Genomic DNA, 22,330 nt, shown 5'->3' with positions numbered 1-22,330 from the left:
CCAGGAGCACAAACTCTGCTTCATAATCTGATACTACTGCAACTGTGCTAAATAATTCCTTCTCAAGCTCTTCCAGACTGGTATAGTTTTGCTTTCTTTGTGTCTACCCAAATGGCATGAAGTCACAATTTAGATCTTTTGTTCAACGTTTATAAATAGTTTGAGTGTGACATTGATGAAAATACTAGACCAATTTCTAATGCAATGGAAACAGGTGAAAGAAAAAAAATGATTACTTGTGAAAAGAACTTCCTTGGCAAAGTCTCAACCTGATTAATAACTTAGTAATTCTCCTACTCTGTGCGAAGTAGCACAGAAAAGGTATAAAAGTCATTAGAAGAAAACTCTTTTTAAAATATCTAAATTACAACATATTCCTTTAATACCTAAGATGAAGAACATTCATGGTGAAGTTCAATTGCTTGAAAAATTCTCAGATGCATTGAACAATTTCTGTATTAAGGAAAGCATAGCTTAGACTTGACATATATGCCCCACACAGAACAAACATGTCTTTGATCTTGCTTAGTTTATATTGTTTAAATAACTATTAAAATAAATATATTTCATGAACATTTTACAGTGGAAGTGTGGTTTGTTTACAAGCTGAGTTTCCAAGAACATAAGCATCTTCAGCATCACAAGATGTAAAATGCGAAAACTCAATAAAGAACCACAAGGTCTTTATGGTATTATATAGGAAAAAAACGTGCACATTCTCATCAGATGAGCCAAGAAAAATTAATTGCTAGAGAAGGACACCATGATAAAATTTAGTTCTTACATGTAATTAAATAGAATCTGTATTTATAAACAAGATTGCAAAAGATACAGGTTTCATACTTTCTGTATAGTTGTATTATTTCTGTATTCCAGTGAAGTCTTACGATTCTTCTGTTTGTTACAGATTTGTCATTAAAAAGGGACATAGTAGAGAACAGAGGGTATCTGTTGTGAGAAAAACACTTCCACTCATCGGATCTTAATTATACCATCACCTTCTCACTGAAATCTCTTTTTACGGGATGTTAGAGGCAAATACGAAAACTTTATTATCAATACAGTATCTAAACAGCCATATGTTAGCTGCTTTAAGGAGGCGAGGATCAAGTGATCCCAAGTCCTTTCTAGAACTTTAGATTTGTTGCTAATAAAAACACTATGATTGGCTGTATGTTAACAAAGATGCTTTTTATTGTTGATCTTTATTACAGAAACAGACCAACAGAAGCACACTAAGATGAACACAGGAAGAAAGTCATTCTTCATCTCATACCTTGTTATCCCCATTATTTAGCTTGAATAACCTGAAAATGGTGATTCTACTATACTGCTAGACAGAACCTTATTATACTAGAAATTGCGCAGATCTGTAGTAATCAATTATTATCAATAATTATTTTAACTAACCAATGATTAATAACTGATTAATACTTGAGATTCTTCTATTTTCTGAAACCACACAAAGTTCAGTGGGCTCACAAGCTGTGCATCTTGATATCTGCTAAAAGTATATGATCCAATCATACAAAATATTTTATCAGATCATCTGGAATTATTAAAAAAATTAATACCTTTTACATGTAATGAAAAAGATTACTCTTAACTTGGTAATATTTAGTGTTACAGTAAGAAACAGCGATATTTTCCTGAACACTAATTTCCTAAAGGCTCTTGTATTTCAGTGTGGCGTATCCCTGTATTTAAAACTCTGCAGGCAAATTCTCGATTAGTAAATCTATCTTTTTCAATAAAGCAGACATGCCTTCAGGATGCACGTGCTTGCTATCTTTAGAAAGCAACACTCAAGCAAAGTTACTACTGGCAAACATGTTGCTACAGTTATTCTCGGATGATTTAATTTGTGTTGAAAGCAGCGTGATTACCAAATGCAAATACTTAAATGTTAGAACAAGGCATTTGATAAACGTTCGAGAACAGAGAGTTCTGTAATAGGTTAACATACAGTGCACAAGGAGGACATACAAACTAAAAGTTATTCCAAACAAGTTTGGAAAAAATAAGCAGAAAGTTATCTACACTGTAAAAGGTACCTCCCAAAAGTTAGGTGCCAGGTGTACCAGATGAAACAGGGCTAAAGGGGTCAAACAAATATTGCTTCATTAAATCATACTTGACAAATAACATTCAGTCTTTTCAAATCTCAGCAATATTAGCTTGACATCAGGATTGTAATCTTTCAGCGTAGTTACTCCTGGTTTACATAAATCTCCCCTGACACTTGTTACAACAGTGGGCCATCTTGATTATTTTTGGCATGAGGTCCAATATAAAGCCTGTTGAAATTAATGAAGAAATTGCTGTTAACTAGAGTGGGCTTTCAATTAATGATGGGGTGACAGTTGAAAGTTAAGCTACTATTTTTGTCTTGGTATGAGACCATAGTGTACCACATAACTATTAAAACTTACATACAAAAGAACAGAAAGGTATGGTGCGCTGTGAGTAAGCTCTCTCCCCTCTCACTAACCTTACCATTTTCTGAAATCCTGTCTCTCTCAGAGCCCGAAACCTGCTCCTACATCCCACAGAGTAGCTGGCAATGCAAAATGGTGCTGGGCTCCCCCGCTCCTCCCCGCCTCTCTCGAAGGAAGCATGACCCCCAGCTTCTTGCAGCTCTGCCCTGCTCTGATGCTGTGCTGGAAGGAAGGACTAGAGGAAGGGCTTGACCGAAAAGCAAAGAGCCATTGTGCTAGGTGCTATATGAATATACTGGAGGAGTAACTGTTGTTGAGGTGTTGCAGGGTCAGACTTTGAATCATCACATTTATACTCAAAAGGCAAGGCTGCAATGGGATGAGTCACATCAAAGTTCTATATTGTCAGGTCTTACTTATTAACGCAGTTTGGGAAGACCTGGCCTTTCGATTGCTACTGTGAGTTTATATGCACTTTATATGCACAATGCTTCAGTTACGACATGAATCAGAATATTACTCCCAAATAGCTGCAGATAAGTACTGAAAAATTATTTATCTAGATAATGGATTTCAACTCCTTTAGAATGAACACACAGTACAGGAATGAAATTAAAAGATTTAAAGAAAGTAATACAGTTTGAGAATAAAAACGAAGCTTTGTTCTTGCATCAGAATGTATTAGATTTTGCAATTTGCATATACAAATAATTCAGCAACATTCACCGGCATTAAAAACACAGCAAGATCAAATTATAAATGTAATAAAAGAAAATAATAATAGCTGAAACTGTATAATACATACATATATTATAAAGATTTGACAAATTAAATACAATGTGGTTATACAGAAAAGTTTCAACAACTTTACATTAAAAATGGTACTAGGGAAATGAAAACATTTCAAAATACTGAACACAGGTGGTCAGGCTCATTTTAAAAATTTAAAAAACTGATACGTAAAAATACCCTAAAAAACACTGGTAATTACAGTATGCATTCTTCATTAAGGCCCAATTCAGCAAAGCACTTAAGGGATTGCTTCAGAACAAAGAACCTATGGTACTTAAACGTTTTGTGGCATAGAGATGTCATAAAGCAAATGCTTAAATGCTTAGGTGAACTGGAACCTATCTTAACACATGAAAACAGACAGTCAAGTCACATAGTGACCAAAACCACATACAGATCAGAATGTACAACTTCTAATCAACTATTTGGCATTTTAAAGTAATTCCATGCAACATAGGAAAATTTTAAAGAAAATTCATATATATCTATATCAAGATATAGCTCCCCAGTTATTAGGCTGCTGCAATGAGCAGTCTACTGACTAAACACAAGAACTGGAAAGCAAGCTTTTCAAATTATAAAAAAAAGTCATTATGTAGCTATATTTGTGACGTCTGAAATATATTGTAGGTATTTCTGTTTCCTCCTAGATATCTTAATATAGTTAGCAACTAAAATCTGAGTACCCACTTAGTATTTGACATTTCAGCTTAACTCCATCCTACTACTTGCTGTAACTAGAGAGAGCTGCCTGTGCCCTACAGAATGATCCCTTGTAGTAAACCCTGTGGGCAGGTGGAGTTCTGCTGCAGCTCCTGTTCCTGTCGGGGGGCCATGGGTCCCCGCTAACATCACACCGCATTGCCATTGTGCTGAGGAGGTTTGCTTCACGAGGCAACTCTTAATCCAAGCATTTATTTAAGGGACCCAAAAGGCTGTCCAACAGACAAATTATTTTTCAAATGTAGGCTAAATGTTTGGAAAGATCCTGACATTGAGATCTAATGGGACCATAAAATAGGCTTCTTTGGAAAACGGTGGAAATTTCTTTGCATTATTTTCTATCATCATTTAACCTCTCTGAGTCTCCCTGTGCTACAAATGATCATACCGAAAACCCCACTGTATTGGTTTCCATACTGAATTTATTTGATGGCTTTTAAAAATTTGATAAAATTTCAGCATGCAGTAGTAATGTAAACTTACTTAGCATTCATTTTCGTTACTCAACACTTTCTGCATCTTGAGTGTATCTTCTAATAGCAACTCACAACAAAGGTTTAGTCTTTAAACAATCTTTTTTAAGTGCATAATTTACTGTACAAATAAATACAGAAGTGCATCGATGGGAAGACAGGAAGCAGTAAAAGGCAGCGTTCAGAACAGTGTGCTTAGACATTTCTAAACTGCACCTTTTCCATTCAGTATGGAATGAAAGGAGAGGTATGAACACCTTCCTGTTTCCTTGCGTTGTTACAAAGTATAATGCTATTTGTTACCGGAAATGAAAAATGGTCGTGGGATAAAATAGTGCAAGAACAATAGTGAAATGATCGGTCTAAGTTGCTTATTTTAAATAAGGCTTTTATGTTTGCATTGAAAAAACCCAACCAACGGGACAAGACAGAACTATTGCATATTAGTTATGTAATTAAAGTACATATTTGCATACTTTGTGCTCATTAATTCATATATGCATTTGAAAGAGTGGAAAAGATATACATTTTAATTATTCAACATTCGGATGCCCTGTGATTTTTGGATTTTCTAACCCCCAAGCATATCCTGTTCAGGGCTACGATAAAGACTTTTAAACTTTATTTCACCAATTATATTATCAGTAGTACTTTCATTAAAAATATATCTATACACATAATCATATACCCCTTTTAGATAAAGGAAGCATTCCTTTTTTGATAATATATATGGGAGGGTAAGAACGTAGAGGAGCTTTTTGTTACAATGCTTAATGTTGCTAGCATTACACTGTTAGTAAAATGGTTTTTTCAAAATTTTAGCAAATATTATTGATTATTCTGTTGAATCTAATCAAAGAATAAGAGTTCACCTTCATCTCTCTCACTTTTTCTCAAAGAAGTGGGAAATTATGCACGTGTATATAGAGAAGCTTTAAATCCATTTCTGACAATGGCTATAAAGCCTCTTCAAGTAGACAAGTTCAGGTGCTGCAAAATATACTCTTCTGATATGCAAAATATTCTCAAAATAGTGGTAAACTCACATTATTGTCTTTCTAAATTGATTTAAGCTGGTGTAATATTTAGGAAAGAACAAAATAAATGGACTTCGAAAGCTCTATTAAATCAAACATTCACATCTGTATTTATACCGATTATATCTTATTGACAGTAAGACTCAAAATAGAACTGCCATCAACCTGGAGGTTCTGAAAAACAGACTTTAAAAGCAGTTATATTTTTCAGTTGGACTGTACATTATTACACATGAAGGGCCATATTCTGATACCTTTATCATTAATAGCACTTCACTCAAACAGCCTCTTTGCCCTTCAGTGAGACTATCTGTGAAATAAATTACAAGTAAGCATAAGCAGGTTATCAGAATGTGTCCCCAAATAAACATCTATTTTCATAGCGAAGAAAGATTTATGGCCAAAACATATTTAGTTTAAACATATGTACCACAATTCACTTTTTTTTGTATGAAATGTAAATCACCTCTGTAAAGTTTCAAGAATTGGGAGACAACATTATTGATAAATACTTCTAAGTGGAAAAATTCAAATAATAGACCCTCAAGAATTAATTTAGTTATTTAGAATAAAGATTTCTATACCATCTTATAGTGATATACTGTGTATGAACATTATACTTCGCTTTAGAAGATATTTATATTTAAGAAATAACTTTATACAGCAAATGCAACTTTTAGAGCAAACACAAGGTCATATTTACAGTAAAGTCAACAATCAAAATGACATGGAATAAATTAACAGAATATACAACTATTTATACAGACAAATTAAAAAATAAGGCAGGAATTTTCATTTGAAATTAGCATAATCAGAAAATATGTCGATGAAATCTTGTACCACTCTGTAGCAGAATTCATACTGTTCCTGAAAAACAATAAAAAGATATGAAAATGTGCTTTGGTTGCATCGTACGATTACACTGCAGAAAATCATACTTATGTAAATCGTAGTGATAAACGCAACACGTTGTAACTTGGACCATTACTTGGACCAGTAGCTGAGGACTGGTCTGTTCTGATTTTTATTTACGTATTTATTTTTTAAAATAAAAGCAATGGTACCTTGCTCTTGTCAAATACAGGCTGATTCTTGCTTGTCAGTTGAAATAATTTCTCTAAGCTTTCTAGGTGATAGTTCTTAAAATGAATCAATTCTTAGACCTGTCTTGTCATTTAAACTAAGCAGCTTACTGTACCTGGCTGTTACCCGGCTCACACTAAAGCAGGTAACTCCTCCTGTGCATTCCCCAGGAAGCCTGGCTGTTTAACTTTGGGCTCGATCTTCTGAGCTTTACAGCAGAAACTAAGTGACAACATCACTTCTGACAATGTAACTTTAAATGTATAGAACATTAAAAAACCTCTACGTGTGTTTTTCTGAAATGGAGTTCCCCTTGCAAAGGCTGTCTATTTAGCCACTGCCTGTGTTAGCCAGCTGGCTAGTCCTCTGCATCCTAAAGACGGGACACATCCTGATCTTCTAGGCATGCTGATAGGCCTTCAACACGATTTGCTGGATTACAAAATCTGTAACAACGCTGATAATAAATGGAACTGGCATCTGAATTCACTCATGCTGGAAAGCAGAGTTTAGCAGAAGTCTTTCCGCAGGCTCAGCTGGGAGCATCAGTGGCAATTACACCCTTAACTAACATTATTAAATCACAGAGCCAGAACCCCAAAAGAAGTCTTTCATCCCTGTCTCAGCATGACTGCGGATAATCCAGTTCTCCTTCTTCAACCCCTTTTTTCCTATCCGTAGTATGGAGAAAACATCTACCTGAAAAAGGTGTTCTGAGATAATTGTTTCTAAAGAAGTTTCAAACTACTGAATGGAAGCTGTTCTTAAAATACAAAATATCAGCATTTTTATGTATTTTCCAAAAACATGTCTCAAAAAAGCTTTTTAATGTTTATTCAATAGGGAAAAGGGCCTGGACCAAGCTTCACATATTACTTGTAGATGACTTTAAAGAAGTCAAAGACATTTCTCCCTTTCAGTGATCAACTGCAAGCCAATTTAAGCCCAGACATTTTAAGGCAAGTAAGAACAACAACTGATACATAGCTTAAAAGGCATTTACTTCTTATGTTTTGTCACGTGCAACACAGAAGATTTTGGTTTAACTGTATCCAGTTCCTAAAAGACACAGAATGTTTAGCCAAGTTGTATTTTTAGAAAAGCTATAAAAAAAAAAAATCTGTAAAAATACAGTTTTCTGATAATACCTTGTACATACATAGCCATCATACATAATTCATTTCAACCTGTAAAAAAATGCTTTGTTCTCCTCCCACAAGAATATTTACAAACATATATCCTTTGACAAAGATCCGGATTGTTAAATATCATACCAGTGTTTGCACCATATGTGGCCTTTGCAGTCTTAAGCTCTTCACAGCTTGAAATACATCTAAGAGCCCTTCAGCCTTCACTCGTTCCAGAATATTGCTGAGTGCTATGAAGGTACCTGTTCTTCCAGCGCCAGCACTGCAACGTAAACACATTCACTTGACATACAGTAGGATAAAAATGTTAAAAGAGAAATAATAGTGATATAGAATAGCCAAATACCACTATTAGCCAACTTCTACTCATTTTTTGTGTGCTTATTTTGTCACCTCAGCTATGCTAGAAGGGAGCCAGAATTAATGGAAATTAACTCGGAGCCAGGCTGGAACCAATAAAGGCTCGTTACTGACAGCTTCTGTACAGAGGTGGGAGATCCTGAGCTGGCTGCGGCAGCACGTGGACACCCTCAGCCGAAGTCTGAGACTCAAATAATGAACTGGCAAAGCTACTTACTCAAATCTGCATTATCTTCAACAAAGACATCTTTTGGTGCTCCCACACTCTGCTTTCATTTTTTTTTTTTTTGATGGGGGAGAACACAACCTTTAGACTTTCAGTTGCAAAACTTGGTTATAATGCAAAGAAGCACTGTGCGATCAAACCCACATTTTTCTATTAGGTTGTGATTTATACTTATGCATGGTGGACAGACATGAAGCTTTATTATAATTACTATGATGATTAGTAGTAGTAGTAGTACTCCAAAGCAATTTGATGGAAAATGTCCCATCCAACTGTAATGATTTTAATAGCTCTTAGCATCTAAGCCATTTCTTCTCAGAGTTGCTGATATAAGGACAAACTAAAGCAAGACTACGTATGAGGCTATACTACATACAAGAAACTAAAATTGACTGTTCTGCCTCTATCTTGACTACAATAAGCAACCTAATGTACTCCAAAGTAACTGTAGTTTCTTTTGTTTCAGTATGTTTGACTCAGTATATTTTGTCCTTATATCTGTTTCAGATCATGATTCCGTGGAACCAAAATATATTTCAGTAATTGTTATCTGATTTATTATGCCTAACTCTAGAGCAAAAAAAAAAAATTTAAAAAAGATTGCTTTCTCTCTCCTAATCACACTAATTAAGGACTATTTGACTCTAACAAATCAGTGGCTGTGCACTGGAATGCCAATAGCTTTGGTAGGGAATAGTTACTAAAAACGGGATGGGATTGGGAAATTGGCGATCAGTGGTAAGATGGAGTGGAAGGTTCACTGGATTGCTGAATAAGCATAAACACAAAATACTTTATTAAATTTAACATTTTCATGTGTTTTAACCGCAAGTAGGTGAATTGTAATCACATCATTGCTTCTACCTTATTTCTATCAATCAGTTATAAATCTGATAAGCACAAGCCTTATGAAAAGATTAAGTGCAAATGCATGTATCCTCAGCTTAAAAGTCACGTCGGAGGAAAAATGAACAGGTACAATGTATTAGATGTGATGTACAGGCTGTCCAAGTAGGGACAGGAGAGAATTCTCAACATTAAAAATCCTAGAATACATTGGATTGGATGGTGGTTTGGATTTTCTTGTTTAATTCCATTTTATAGTGATTGCAGTAGATTTTAAAAAATCTTGGACAACTGCATGCCAAATGATTAGGCTAAGGCTCCAGAGAGGCTGCAAGTCTAAAAGCTCAGAAAAGTAGAAGCAATGTATACCTCAGATAGTTCTTATGCATCTAATTTATGCATATCGAAGACATAGTTACTTTTATTTCTTATTTTACTGGCTAGAACTCCCTGATATTTTACCCACTTTAATTATCATTCAGAATTTTAACTCCCTAGCAATTCAAAAAAAGTGGCTGTTCAAATTTGTCAAATTGCTGAATCAAACACAAAATGTCATCATCACCCTCGAGTGCAGCCACCCACGGGGTGGGGGAACCCACAGTCCCCTAGGGAAAATGTATGAAAGCAGCAAAGAGCAAAACACTTCTGAAGCAAGGAGGAGAAAGTTTTAGCAATGAATATGCATCGGTACAAGATCACGTCCCAAAACACCAACAAATCCGAGCCCTGGCTCAAGCTCCCAGGATCTCTTTGCTTCAACAGCGCATGAAAATACAGGTGACATTGCAGACAGCCAAACACAAACCATAGTTCTCAGAGACTGAGGCAGCACCTTTGAAGCTCAAATCAGAGCAAAATAAAAGTCAGTGTACGCTGCAGAGAACAGCTGTAATATGCCATTCCCAGTTCTAACTAGCAGCAAGCAGAGAGGTTCTTTAAAAACCTTTAAACGCAAGGTCTGATTTCTGAACTAGGAAAAGGCAGAATACTAGTTTTACTACTACTTTTTAAAAATCAGCAGGGAAAAGGGAAAAGACAAATTTAAAAGACTGATAAAAAACCCCACACTCTGAAAAATATCATTTGAAAAAACAGTGGAAAAGCCCAATGTACACCTTTTAAAAACAAAACAACAACAACAAAAAATGATGCTGCAATAAAAAAGTACAGTTTGAAAAAACCCCAAAAGTGAAAACCTGGCACAGGACAAAGATATACTTTAGTTATCACGTATCAAGTCATACACAAGCTACCTCTTAGCGTTAATGTAAACATTGTTTTTTCTGTCCTCCCAGCTCTCCTATCTGCTTTCAAGGACAGGGTACATTTTGCCTTCTGCTTAAATTAGGGATATATTTTACTCTCCTGATAGTTTGTAAAAAACAACAGCATTTTGATCCCAATCGAATATTTGGGCACTATATTGGTGGGGTGTATTACACATCACTGCAATAAACATTGCAAAAAATAAAAATTCCTAATCACAGCATTTAGCAAAACTCAGGTGCAAGACTACAACACCCCAAGTTAATAATGCATTTGTTTACTCCCAGCCATTAAGGCTACCATTAAGGTATCCACTTTGCTAATTTAGCAAAAGACAAGTCAAAAATCCTTTATGCTACACTAGATTTTCTTTTTTTCTATCTTTTTCTCATATTTCTTAATTTTTAGTTATTTTTTTAAAGGATGCAGTCTACTCCCTCAGGAAGGAAAACTGCCGTAAAAACAACCAGACTGGAGAAAAAGCAAGCCAGTTCCTTAGCTAATGGTGGGAAGAAGAGGCGACTCTTACCTGCAGTGCACTGTAATCGGGTGATTGCCTGTTTGCTGCTGCTGCTTTTGGACAGCTGCAATCAGGTCGATCATCCCTTTTCCTTCTGCAGGAATCCCGATTTCTGGCCACCCATGGAAATGGAACTGCCGAACAAGCCTGCTTTGCTTCTCCTGGTTAGCCTGCATGCAGTAAAACACCAGATTTGTCCAGTTGTTACTTCAAAATGGAAACACACTTCCTACCTTAAACATTTGTAGCATGAATTTTGCACCACTGTAGCAGAGGGGGCTGTTTGCAACCTGGTCCATAATATATTGGTCGTGCAGACCTGATAGTTCTGTTTCCAAATTCCCCATCCACTGTGCTGATAATTTACCCCTATAATTTTCCTTTTGATTTGCACAGCTGCTTCACCTGGGTAGTAGTAAGAATGCACTTAAAGATTATTCATCCTGAGTACCAATGGTTGAAAGCTTTCACAATGCACAGGCCAAATCCGAAGTGCCATTAAAACAACCCAATTCATGAAATGCACTCAATCTTTGCACAACGCTACCTGCTACTTTGAACCTTAACAATTCTTTGCATCGTCTTTATGCTTGCTGATTAAAAGCACACTAAAAGTTCAAACAGGTATTAATACCATGCTAATGCAGTAGCTCTAGACAGGTTTGGATGCACAAAGACTCTTTACTTTAACTACCTGAAATTTTTGCTTGCTGCTTCCCATGACTGCATTATAATAGTGTATGGATGCAACATTAATATTCTGGCAGTTTTACTATATATTATCAACTCTTGCAAGCCACACAGAGTTGAAAACACAAGGTCTCTGCTGATGCTGGGTGCTTTCAATGTGTCCACCATAGGGGACATCTGGTTAACGAGTTTGATGGGAAGACTGGACACTGTTTTGTACTGAAAGCCTGGAAGATGTCACCATTACGAGGAAAAAGGCTTGGTCAATCTTCCTTCCTCCCAGCTCTTCATGCTTCAAATATTATTGCTGTAGTCCAGCTGGACTCGGGCACAATACAAAAGTTACTCAGATTTCTTAGACCTGCAGCAGCAAACACTTCTAACGATGCAGGATTGTAGTGCAAAACCACTGCTGTTTGTATATTATCTAAAATGCTGTTACTTGAGTTTTAAATACTTTCCAATGTGATGGAAGTCAACACATTGACAAGGACTCTCTGCTTTGTGAAGCAGGGTGTGTATTCACACCTAATCCCCCACCCTCCTTCATAAGGGAATACAGAGTACTTTAACTTCAAAGTCCTTTTGCTTTGCATGTGCCTAAGTTATATGCAATGCAATAAGTAGTTAAATGAATGACATTATCAACTGCAAGTATTTTTTTTTCCCCGAAACAGCAATGCAAATCAGATCCTAAAGAAATGATGCAGTGAGTGAAGAGATGCATGCCCAAAAGATCAAAAATAGGTTTGAGTAGATCATACCTGTAGCAGAGAAACATAAAGGAAGAACTAAGAGGCAGAGGCAAGCACATGTGCTATAAAATGCTTCACAGGATTTAAAAATCTTAAATTAAATTTTCTTTTATAGATATGTGGGAGGTGGTAGAAAACACAAGAATAACAGCAACAAAAAACATTTAAAAAATCCCGAAAACCCAAATCTCGCTTTGATCAAGGACATGTTTTACTGACCAGAATTTTCATGGGGCTTTAAGCAAAAATGTTTCATATAAGCTTCCCTTTGACTGATACAATGTCGGATGATGATTAACCACATTTATCTTTAGATAGAAATTCCAGCATTTAAGTTACATAATCGTATTTGTAAATGCCTTCAAATGCAAAAAACCCAAACCCTCATGTAATTTAAAAACATATTACCTGATTGTATGTAACTATGAAGTCCCTTACACTTATGGCATCTAACAGACTGTCATTCTTTATTTCTACGGTTATCTCTCCGTGAGTTACAGAGCCCTCTGATGGCCAGTACTGGCAGCATTTTTCCTGCAAAATTGAGAGAGAATTGTAAATGCCCCTTGAAATTTTTTCCAGTTATCTACATTGTCATGAATCTCTGATATAGGAGGTGACAGACAGCATAATAAACGTGTTCTAAACACTTTGTAATGAAGGAGGGAGCTGGTGGAAGTGCTCAACAAGCCACTTTCAATCATTTATCAGCAGTCCTGGCTAACTGGGGAGGTCCCAGTTGACTGGAAGTTAGCAAATGTGACGCCCATCTACAAGAAGGGCCAGAAGGAGGATCTGGGGAACTACAGGCCTGTCAGCCTGACCTCAGTGCCGGGGACGGTTATGGAGTAGGTCATCCTGAGTGCCATCATGTGACACAATCAGGCCCAGTCAGCATGGGTTTCTGAAAGGCAGGTCATGCTTGACTAACCTGATCTCCTTCTATGACCAGGTGACCTGCTTAGTGGATGAGGGGAAAGGCTGTGGATGTGGTCTACCTGGACTTTAGTAAAGCCTGTGACACTGTTTCCCACAGCATTCTCCTGGAGAAACTGGCTGCTTATGGCTTGGATGGGCGTATTCTTCGCTGGGTAAAAAACTGGCTGGATGGCTGAGCCCAAAGAGTTGTGGTGAATGGAGTTCAGTCCAGTTGGTGGCCAGTCACAAGTGCTGTTCCCCAGGGCTCAGTTTTGGGGCCAGTTCTGTTTAATATCTTTATCAATGATCTGGATGAGGGGATCGAGTGCACCCTCAGTAAGTTTGCAGACGACACCAAGTTGGGTGGGAGTGTTGATCTGCTCGAGGGTAGGAAGGCTCTGCAGAGGGACCTGGACAGGCTGGATCGATGGGCTGAGGCCAACTGTATGAGATTCAACAAGGCCAAGTGCCGGGTCCTGCACGTGGGTTACAACAACCCCGTGCAACACTACAGGCTTGGGGAAGAGTGGTTGGAAAGCTGCCAGGCGGAAAAGGACCTGGGGGTGTTGGTCGACAGCCAGCTCAATATGAGCCAGCAGTGTGCCCAGGTGGCCAAGAAGGCCAATAGCATCCTGGCTTGTATCAGAAATAGCGTGGCCAGCAGGACCAGGGAAGTGATCATCCCCCTGTACTTGGCACTGGCGAGGCCACACCTCGAATACTGTGTTCAGTTTTGGGCCCCTCACTACAAGAAGGACATTGAGGTGCTGGAGCGTGTCCAGAGAAGGGCAACGAGGCTGGTGAGGGGTCTGGAGAACAAGTCTTATGAGGAGAGGCTGAGGGAACTGGGGTTGTTTAGCCGGGAGAAAAGGAGGCTCAGGGGAGACCTCATCGCTCTCTACAACTCCCTGAAAGGAGGTTGTAGCGAGGTGGGTGTCGGTCTCTTCTCCCAAGTCACTAACGATAGGACAAGAGGAAATGGCCTCAAGTTGTGCCAGGGGAGGTTTAGATTGGATATTAGGAAAAATTTCTTCACCGAAAGGGTTGCCAAGCATTGGAACAGGCTGCCCAGGGAAGTGGTTGAGTCACCATCCCTGGAGGTATTTAGAAGACGTGTAGATGTGGTGCTTAGGGACCTGGTTTAGTGGTGGACTTGGCAGTGCTAGGTTAATGGTTGGACTTCATGATCTTAAAGGTCTTTTCCAACCTCAATGATTCTATGATCCTATGAAAAGGCTAATAACCAAGAATACAGTAATAAAATATTTTTATAGTATAAACCATTAAGATGAAAAGGGCTTAGGAGTCATAGATGGTAAATACTGCTTTAAAACAGATAAGAATAAAATATGTAACTCCTGAAAGCAATGCAATGTTGTGGGACGCATACCTGCTCCCTCTCTTGAACTTCTGTGAGCATAACAATGGTGTGGCACTTCCACTCCCACACCATTCGCCAGAAATCCTCCACCGTGTGCGGAAGCGGTCCCTGGGTAGCAATGAAGTAATCTTTCTGGCGATAGCCCTGCAGAGAAAGACCAGCATGCGTTTACATCGTGACACGTGAGTACAAGTGAAGAGGGACAGAAGCTGATGTTCAGAGAGAAGATCACTACTTCAAGTGGTGCTTCGTGAGCCCCACTGCTTGACAATGTAATGGTTACTGCAAATCCAGCGACACCGAGCCCACCCAATTCTTGCTCTTTGCCAGAAACACAGGAAAAAAATCCCCCAAATTCACAATCCTGAGTTGTATTTTATGACTTTTTACAATCATGGCTGAAGGAATGAAATTCTGTAATAACAGGTAACTGAAAGGATTTCACAATGAGATTATCAAAGTTAACAACTGCAGCTATTAGCTTTACTATAGAATTAACATTTATCTCAACTTTTGAGCTACAGTTCTATTTACATGCTGATGTGATCTTCACAGCTGTAGTATCCACAATCCTCAATAACTAATGGCGTTTTACTGCTTAAGGATATAATTAATTCTCATATTTAAATAAAAATAAGACACGGTGGAAGGTGTTGTCCAGGTTCCAACAGGAAGCCAGGAACAAAGTTAGGAATTAATGCAGGTCTGCCCAGGTAAGCCCTGGCTCCCAAACACTGGGATAGCCTTTCCCCATGCTAAATACGGACTTTTCTTTTTCCTTTCCTCAGAAGAGCACATATTTACATCAGTTAACCTGAATGCAGATAATGGAACTGTTGGATGTTAGTTCTACAGCTAATTTGTTTCGCTGACTGTTAGAATTTAATGAAAACCTTAGTTTATAAATCTAACAACACAAATGTTTAAATTACACAACCATTTAAACTGAAATTGAAAACACCAGATAAGAAATATATTTCGAAACTCTCATAAGCCAAACGCAAACAAAAAAGCTAATGTTCTTCATAAGCCAAGTTGATTGTGTCTCTTTAAGAAGACTTATCAGCAACAGCAAAATATCTGACTTGCAATTTAAATACATGAAAATTTTTTATACTTACATCTATGAAGGAAGCATTGATGTAGTCTGTATACTCTTGCCCTCTTTTCATCGACAGAATCACTCTATTAAAATCATCTGGGGAAAAAAAAAGTCTAGTCTTACTTTTGCTAACTGTATATTGACTGCTCCACTATTACATTTGTGAAAGAAGAAAAACAACAAAATCTTTTATCTGAAAGGCAAAGAGTGTCTCAAAGATCTTATCCAGGATTTAGTAAGTGTGCGGGGGAGGGCACTAGTTTTTCTGCTGTTGTTTTTCCATTCACACAGGATACGGCCAGCAAGGTCTGAAACTTTCATTTTCAGGTGCAGACATTACAGCGCTGCTCCAGACTACGCAAGGAATCACGCAGAAAGTGTGTTGGTTTAAAAGGTGAAACTGCTGAATTATTTAATTCAGTCCTGAAAAATATCTGATCGTAATACATTTTACATTGATAAAGTAAAAAACAATTCATTAAATTGTTTGCAGACACTTTATAAGGGCATTACACTTTATAAGGAGAGGATAGCGCTGTTTGTATCAGGAAGTTCTCTAGAAACTTTAGAGCAGACACGCCTGCAGAGAGGACAACAAAACCAAGGGGATGGCTAACAGAAACACCCCAAAAAATGCGTTCTAGCTAGAAATGAAGCAAAACCAAAAACTACCACTCTGGACAGTACAACAGGTTTTGAAAACATTTGAATTTTACAGGCAGAGAAGTTAAAACTTTTTCTCTTTAAGACATACGCAGTAATTATTTGCAGAATTCTAGTTTCCAAATCTGAGCAGGACCTCTATTCTTGAGTTATCCCAACAGAGCTGTATTCTGATATGAGGTGTGTTGTTATCAACATATAGATATAGTGTGTATACAACAACCTTAAGATAATCGTGTATTTATAGCACTTGTTTCTCTATATAAAAAGTTGATCTCTTACATGGGATAATCTGGATGACTCTAGCTTTCTTCATATTTGCTGGAAGATTGCCAGTTCTCATGTTTTCTTTCATTATTCGAACATTTGTTAACTTCTGTAATAAAACACACAAATGAGGATGAGAACTCACTGGAACAGAAGTGGTTCTCGCCCACCATATCCTGTACTCAGAGGGTTCCTAAGTGTCTTTATCGGACACAAAGCAGTAACACAGTCAAAGCAAGACTGACTTTTCACAAAAGCCACTTCATTGTCCTGTCTACAGAAATGAAGTAAGAATAAGTCACGTAATTTTTTCATACTGATAAATATTTAAGAATCTGAACATACTCCCAATAAAGTTTAAGGGCTGTAAAATGACAGCAGATTTTGACCTTTTGGGTCTGTGGTTTTGTTTTTTGGGTTTTTTTTAAGACACTTTTGGACGGTCTGAGTGTGGCTTTCAGAAGCACAGAGTACTCATTCCTTTTGAAAAGGTATAAGTTTCTTAAATTTGACATTTGGAAATATAGTTTCATAGAATTAGCCACTTTTGAAAATACCTTTTACTAAAAAAGGTCTGCATACCATTTTATCGAATTAATTTTATTTTTTAATTTCCAGCCTTTACGTAAGCAGAGGCAGACTGACCAGCACGCCGACCACCATTTGTCTCCAGCAGCAGCCGCCCCCGATCAGGAGCTTTGCCAACAGGCACTCCAGCCAGCTGGGCACCGCAGTAACAGGCTTTTCATTTCCACATTATTCTCAAGTACTGAAAAACTTCTCTTTTATAGACTTCACTTCCTTTATGGTCAAAACATGAACTGAATTCATATTCATATTAATTTCATTCATATTACTACTATTACAATCCTGTTCAGAGTATTTAAACTCCAGTCCTTTAGTTCCGGACTGTGCGTTCCCTGCAGCACACCACCCTGTTTCTGGCATAACAAGGTCACACGAATTTATGGACTGCTGTGCACCAAATCCTGCAACGTGGCTCTATACATTTTCAAGCTTTTGCTAGTGAAGGGACCGATATTCCTTATTATTTATTCAGTTTGTGCTGACGGCATTCCCAGGACACAGAAGACAAACAGTGCTCTTGCCCCAACAATTTTTTTTATAGTATAGATTACACACCCGCAAGATTGTGCAAGATAACACAACAATAGTAGGCTCCTTCTGCTGGGGTGGGACTTACCAGATAACGATCATAGTTACACAGTTGCATTTCAGCAACTATTTAATTTAAATTCAATTTAAATTAAAATTAATTTAATTTTCAAATTGCAAGCAGATTTTCAGGCATGTATTTGCCAGGTTCTGAGTTGCAGGAGCGTATCTCAATTCCAGTAAAATCTCTAATACCGGCAACAAACTATTAAAAAGAAACCCCTACCCTTTGAGAAATCACTTTTCAGCTACTCTATAATACTGTGTTCAATAGACTTTATGTCAGAGACTCTCATACTGGTTACAATATAGCTCTACTCTTTTTTGGTGTAGGTGGGCTTAGTGCTCCTGGGCCACCTAAGTGCTTTTCAGAATACATGGCAGAACTAGATGTTGCTCTCTGCACTTTAATGCAGCCTTGCTAGCACAGTGGACAGCAAGAACAAACTTAGGAATTCTGGAAAAAGTAGAATACTTGATGTTTTCATTTGCTTCCTTCTCTCAGACAGACCATTACTTTTGATTTTTGAACTTGTTGCTATATCGTCAGACTTATTTTTACATCATTTTCTTTTCCCAGTTCCCAATTTCTGATTAGAACTCCAGTTAACACCTATATGTCATTTAATGCTTTAGACCTATATATAGAATAAATATTTTAGCATTGCAAAAGTCACAGAAAAGTTCTAACTATTTCTTCAGGACAATAAAGTCTATTTTAAACAATGATCATAAACAGCCAGCATGGTTGCTTTCTGCATTTGGGGTTTCTCCACTAAACAGAAATGCTTTTTTTCTTTTCTTTCCTGACAGGTCTGGATATTCAGCACAAGATGCGTAAATTCTCTGCAATTCTCTCTGCCGTCAGTCATCACTGAGTTAACAATCCCGTTGAGATGCAAATTAGGTGCATGTAATCCAGCTCCCTCTTCCAGCATTATCTGATCTGGCATCTAGTACCAGACTGAAAGAATAATTCCATTTTTCTTTTATAAACAAACAAAGTATATAGGAAAAGGTCCGTAGAACGATGTAGCTTTGAATGGGCATTTGCAGAACAGGATGTTAAGCAAGGCCCCATTCACAGACTCCGCAGGACCCATTCACAGCAAGCACAAAATAAAACAAGTTGTTCTGTTTTGATGGACCTTTTCTTTTAAGGTTACGCTTTTCCTGCTTTTGAAGTATCTTTTTGGCTTAAATGTTTCCACACTTAGAAATCCTATGGCAAAGGACTTTCATACTTACTTTAAATTCTTCTTCTAGCCCTATTTTGACAAGGTTTGGTGCCGCGTTGTGTGATGTTTGTAGATGTTTTTCTAAGGATGACACGTCTAGCTCTGTGTCACCGTAGAGGTAGTATTCAAGTAAGGCTTGATAAATGAAGGAGTATTGCATCTGGAACAAACAAAGAGGCAGATAAGCGTACTGCAAAGCAAGGAAGTAAAACTATGAATTCTGGCACTTTCATCTATCTCATTTGGTCTACAATCTACTAATTATCAAAATATACCTTAAGCTAAAACAGAGTTTTCCTGTTACATCGCTCACATTCTCTAAAATTCCACTCTTGTGTGCATGGGGAAACCTGGACATGATACCTAAAGATAACGTGCCTTACAGTGGTCTTCACAGCCCTAACATGCCTTTATCTTCTCCTCCAACCCCATCCTTCTACTGGGCTTTGTTCATTTTCCACTTATCCAGGTGTGCAACAGAACAGGACATACTGGGATGCATATCAGAGTGGAAATACAGAAGCGTATTTTTCTTCGACCGCAAAAAGTTATTTCAACTGATTAAAGTTCACTTACGTCAGTCTGAACCATCTGCGGACGCTGATTACGGATTCTTGAAACAAACTCAAAAACATCAACTTTTTGTTCAGCGTGCATCATGTCTATGATGGCATCTATAACGATAAATGTGCCTGTGCGACCCACACCAGCGCTTAAAAAGGAAACAAAACCAAAAAGCTCAATTGAATTACAAAGTCTGCAGGAATTGCTACAGCAATGACACAGGTAGAACTTATGTTGTTTATACTGGACTGAAATACTCGCTGTGAAAAACCAAATTTCATTTTTTATTTTAGCAATGATAGCAACAAAAAGGGGTCTAAGTTTTTAACATAAAAAGTCACCTCTTAACAGCTCTGAAATGATAAGATCAAAATTATATTAGAAAAGACCTTTGGGAAAAAATTCTGCTTGACCAAGTATAATAATTCAGTCTAAGATGAAATTTTAATTTTTTTTTCTTAATTTTTGCTCTTTTCTGCATGGTTGCTGTCGCATGCCAATTAGATAATAGTTACTTGTTACAAGTTCTACACTTCCTAACTGACATCCCAAATTATTTTTTTTTTTATATATCCTTCAACAGCCACGAGAGGGAGCACGATCATTATAAATTACACTACTCCAGTGACTTTCAGCTCTTCCTTTCAGAGGAAAAGGGCATGGCATCCTGTGCTAGGCATTAATAGCTCTCTTTTAACCTTCTGTTAGCTTACTTCGCACAGCAACTGCTGTAGTGTCCACAAACACCTTCTGAAACACGACAAAAATCTCTCCCCCCATCCCAGCATGTCCAAAGATACGGATCAATTTTCAGCCAGGAAACATTAGGCTTTAAATAACACCAGAAAAAAAAAAAAAATATTGCATGCATAATACAACTTAGTTCATATGTACACACACATACTTTTAACAGCAAACGCCACATGAAGCCAAAGCCCCCAAGCCCTCCTATTCCAGAGGGATGACCGAGATGAGCAGACCCATGGAGTACCACGGCCCTCCACCAAAATTTCATGCAACTTCTTCACAGTGAACAAGCCCACTATAACCTCCTGCCTCCAAATCCCTTTGCGTTTAATCATCAGTTTGGCAGGCTCCCCTCTCTCCTCACCCAGCGACATCCCGGTCCAGCGCTCCCACCCGCCGGTCCCCTTTGGCCCCTCTGCAGCCGCCGACCATGGGCCACTGCAGCTTCCACCCCACGGTGGCCAAGGCTCCCTTCCCTCTTGCTTCCTTTCATTCATGTTTGACCTCTGCCACCACGGACGAGTACACCTCGAGTCCTACTGTCTTGACTCTCAGTTTACAGAGATTTTCCTCTTCCTGACGTGTCCTGAAAACTACCTCTGAGCATGGGCTGCTCATCGCCAGTTCACACTTGTCCTTCATCACTCAAGTCTTGTGAGCTTTTACCCACCGAGCCCCGCGCTCAGCTTCCTCACTTCTCTTCCCTTTGCAGATACAATCCTTTTTTACACATCCTTGTCCCCTCCCCATGCCTCTGCCCCGAGGTTACCTTACTTCAGATCACCGCTTAATTCAATCCTTGCATGTTCCTGCTAAAGCCGGTAATTTCACCAACCTTGACATTTGCCTTGGAAGTTCCCTGATTTTATCCATCCTTAACCTCCTGTAGGGTGCCCCTTACTCAGCTATTCCTCTATGTAGCTCTCCGCTCACTGAAAAAATATGTTGCTGAAAACTTCTGGAAAAAAAAAATGGCAGAAATCCCCCCCCCCCGCCTTTTATCTGCTATTCTTTACTTCCAAACTCTAAATTAGCTTTTTATTAACTTCCAAAAGATTGCGATTGAGCAGTTTTTGCTCGGAATGACTGGGTGATATTTTTGTAAAAGCTCACTAAAAATGGACAGTTACTCACTATCGATGAGTTTCCCTTTCCGTTTTTCAACAATTCTATAGTGTCATATCCTGAACTGTAACGGAAATTGTCACCTCTCTCATTCTTTATTTCTAAAGTAGGCTGAAGTACTGCTCTAGCCCCCAGCACTGACACATAGCGGTATTACAGCGCTCTGTTAGACCACTATATTTAAATCTCTGCAGATTTTTATTATGATATTTTATATTTTCCTTTATTTTGTCTCTACTTCTGCTGATTAAACTAAGTACAGAATTTCCTGCTGATGCAAAATAAAGCTCAAACCCAGTATGAATCTCCACAGAACATCATGGCAAAAGGCTATAAAAATATTGTAGGTTTCTCAAAGGAAAGACTATGTGAGACTACTAAAATCTTCTTTTCTTTAAGCCTCTTATGTATGACACCTGGGAGAGAAGATGAATCCTAGCAAGGCAAGGTGTGGATGGAAATGAAGGAACAAAAAGGCTGGCTTGGTCAGGACAAACACGCTCTTTTTCAATAGTACGCACTTCAAGGACTCTTGGAGAGTATTTCTAGTTGTCTGACACAAGCAAGAGAAAAAGAAACAAATACATGAATCTACAACCATTTCCTTAAAAACAAAACCCGGAAAGACAAAGCTGCAATTCTTTTCTTTTTATTCTGACCTCGCTATGATAATTGCTCCTGAAAAGACACTCCTTGCTCAGTTCTGAGCTTACAAGTTGCTATAGAGATTGCAATTATTCTTTTAAAACTGATTTGGAGTTTGTGGTTTCATTAACATAAGATTTCAAA

The 22,330-nt window shown here is 38.0% G+C and overlaps 1 protein-coding gene across 2 annotated transcripts in view; it reads right to left on the bottom strand.

Moving 5' to 3' along the window:
• Positions 1–3,101: 3,101 nt before the first annotated feature.
• The window catches only part of PTPRE (protein tyrosine phosphatase receptor type E), a 110,636-nt gene continuing 91,407 nt past the window's right edge, over positions 3,102–22,330 (bottom strand). For both annotated transcript variants that reach the window (XM_076339225.1, XM_076339226.1), the window contains exons 12-20: positions 19,682–19,817; positions 19,116–19,265; positions 16,707–16,800; positions 15,781–15,857; positions 14,669–14,803; positions 12,769–12,894; positions 10,925–11,085; positions 7,821–7,956; positions 3,102–6,330 (exon numbers count right to left, since the gene is read on the bottom strand). In XM_076339225.1, the coding sequence (XP_076195340.1) occupies positions 6,256–6,330; positions 7,821–7,956; positions 10,925–11,085; positions 12,769–12,894; positions 14,669–14,803; positions 15,781–15,857; positions 16,707–16,800; positions 19,116–19,265; positions 19,682–19,817 (1,090 nt within the window). In that variant the 3' untranslated portion in view covers positions 3,102–6,255. The remainder of the gene's footprint in view (positions 6,331–7,820; positions 7,957–10,924; positions 11,086–12,768; positions 12,895–14,668; positions 14,804–15,780; positions 15,858–16,706; positions 16,801–19,115; positions 19,266–19,681; positions 19,818–22,330) is intronic.

The sequence above is a fragment of the Aptenodytes patagonicus genome, chromosome 5 (genome assembly GCF_965638725.1).
Source record: "Aptenodytes patagonicus chromosome 5, bAptPat1.pri.cur, whole genome shotgun sequence".
Classification (NCBI taxonomy): Eukaryota; Metazoa; Chordata; class Aves; order Sphenisciformes; family Spheniscidae; genus Aptenodytes; species Aptenodytes patagonicus.
The sequence above is the reverse complement of the archived record's forward strand: the minus strand, read 5'-3'. Positions and strand labels throughout refer to the sequence as shown.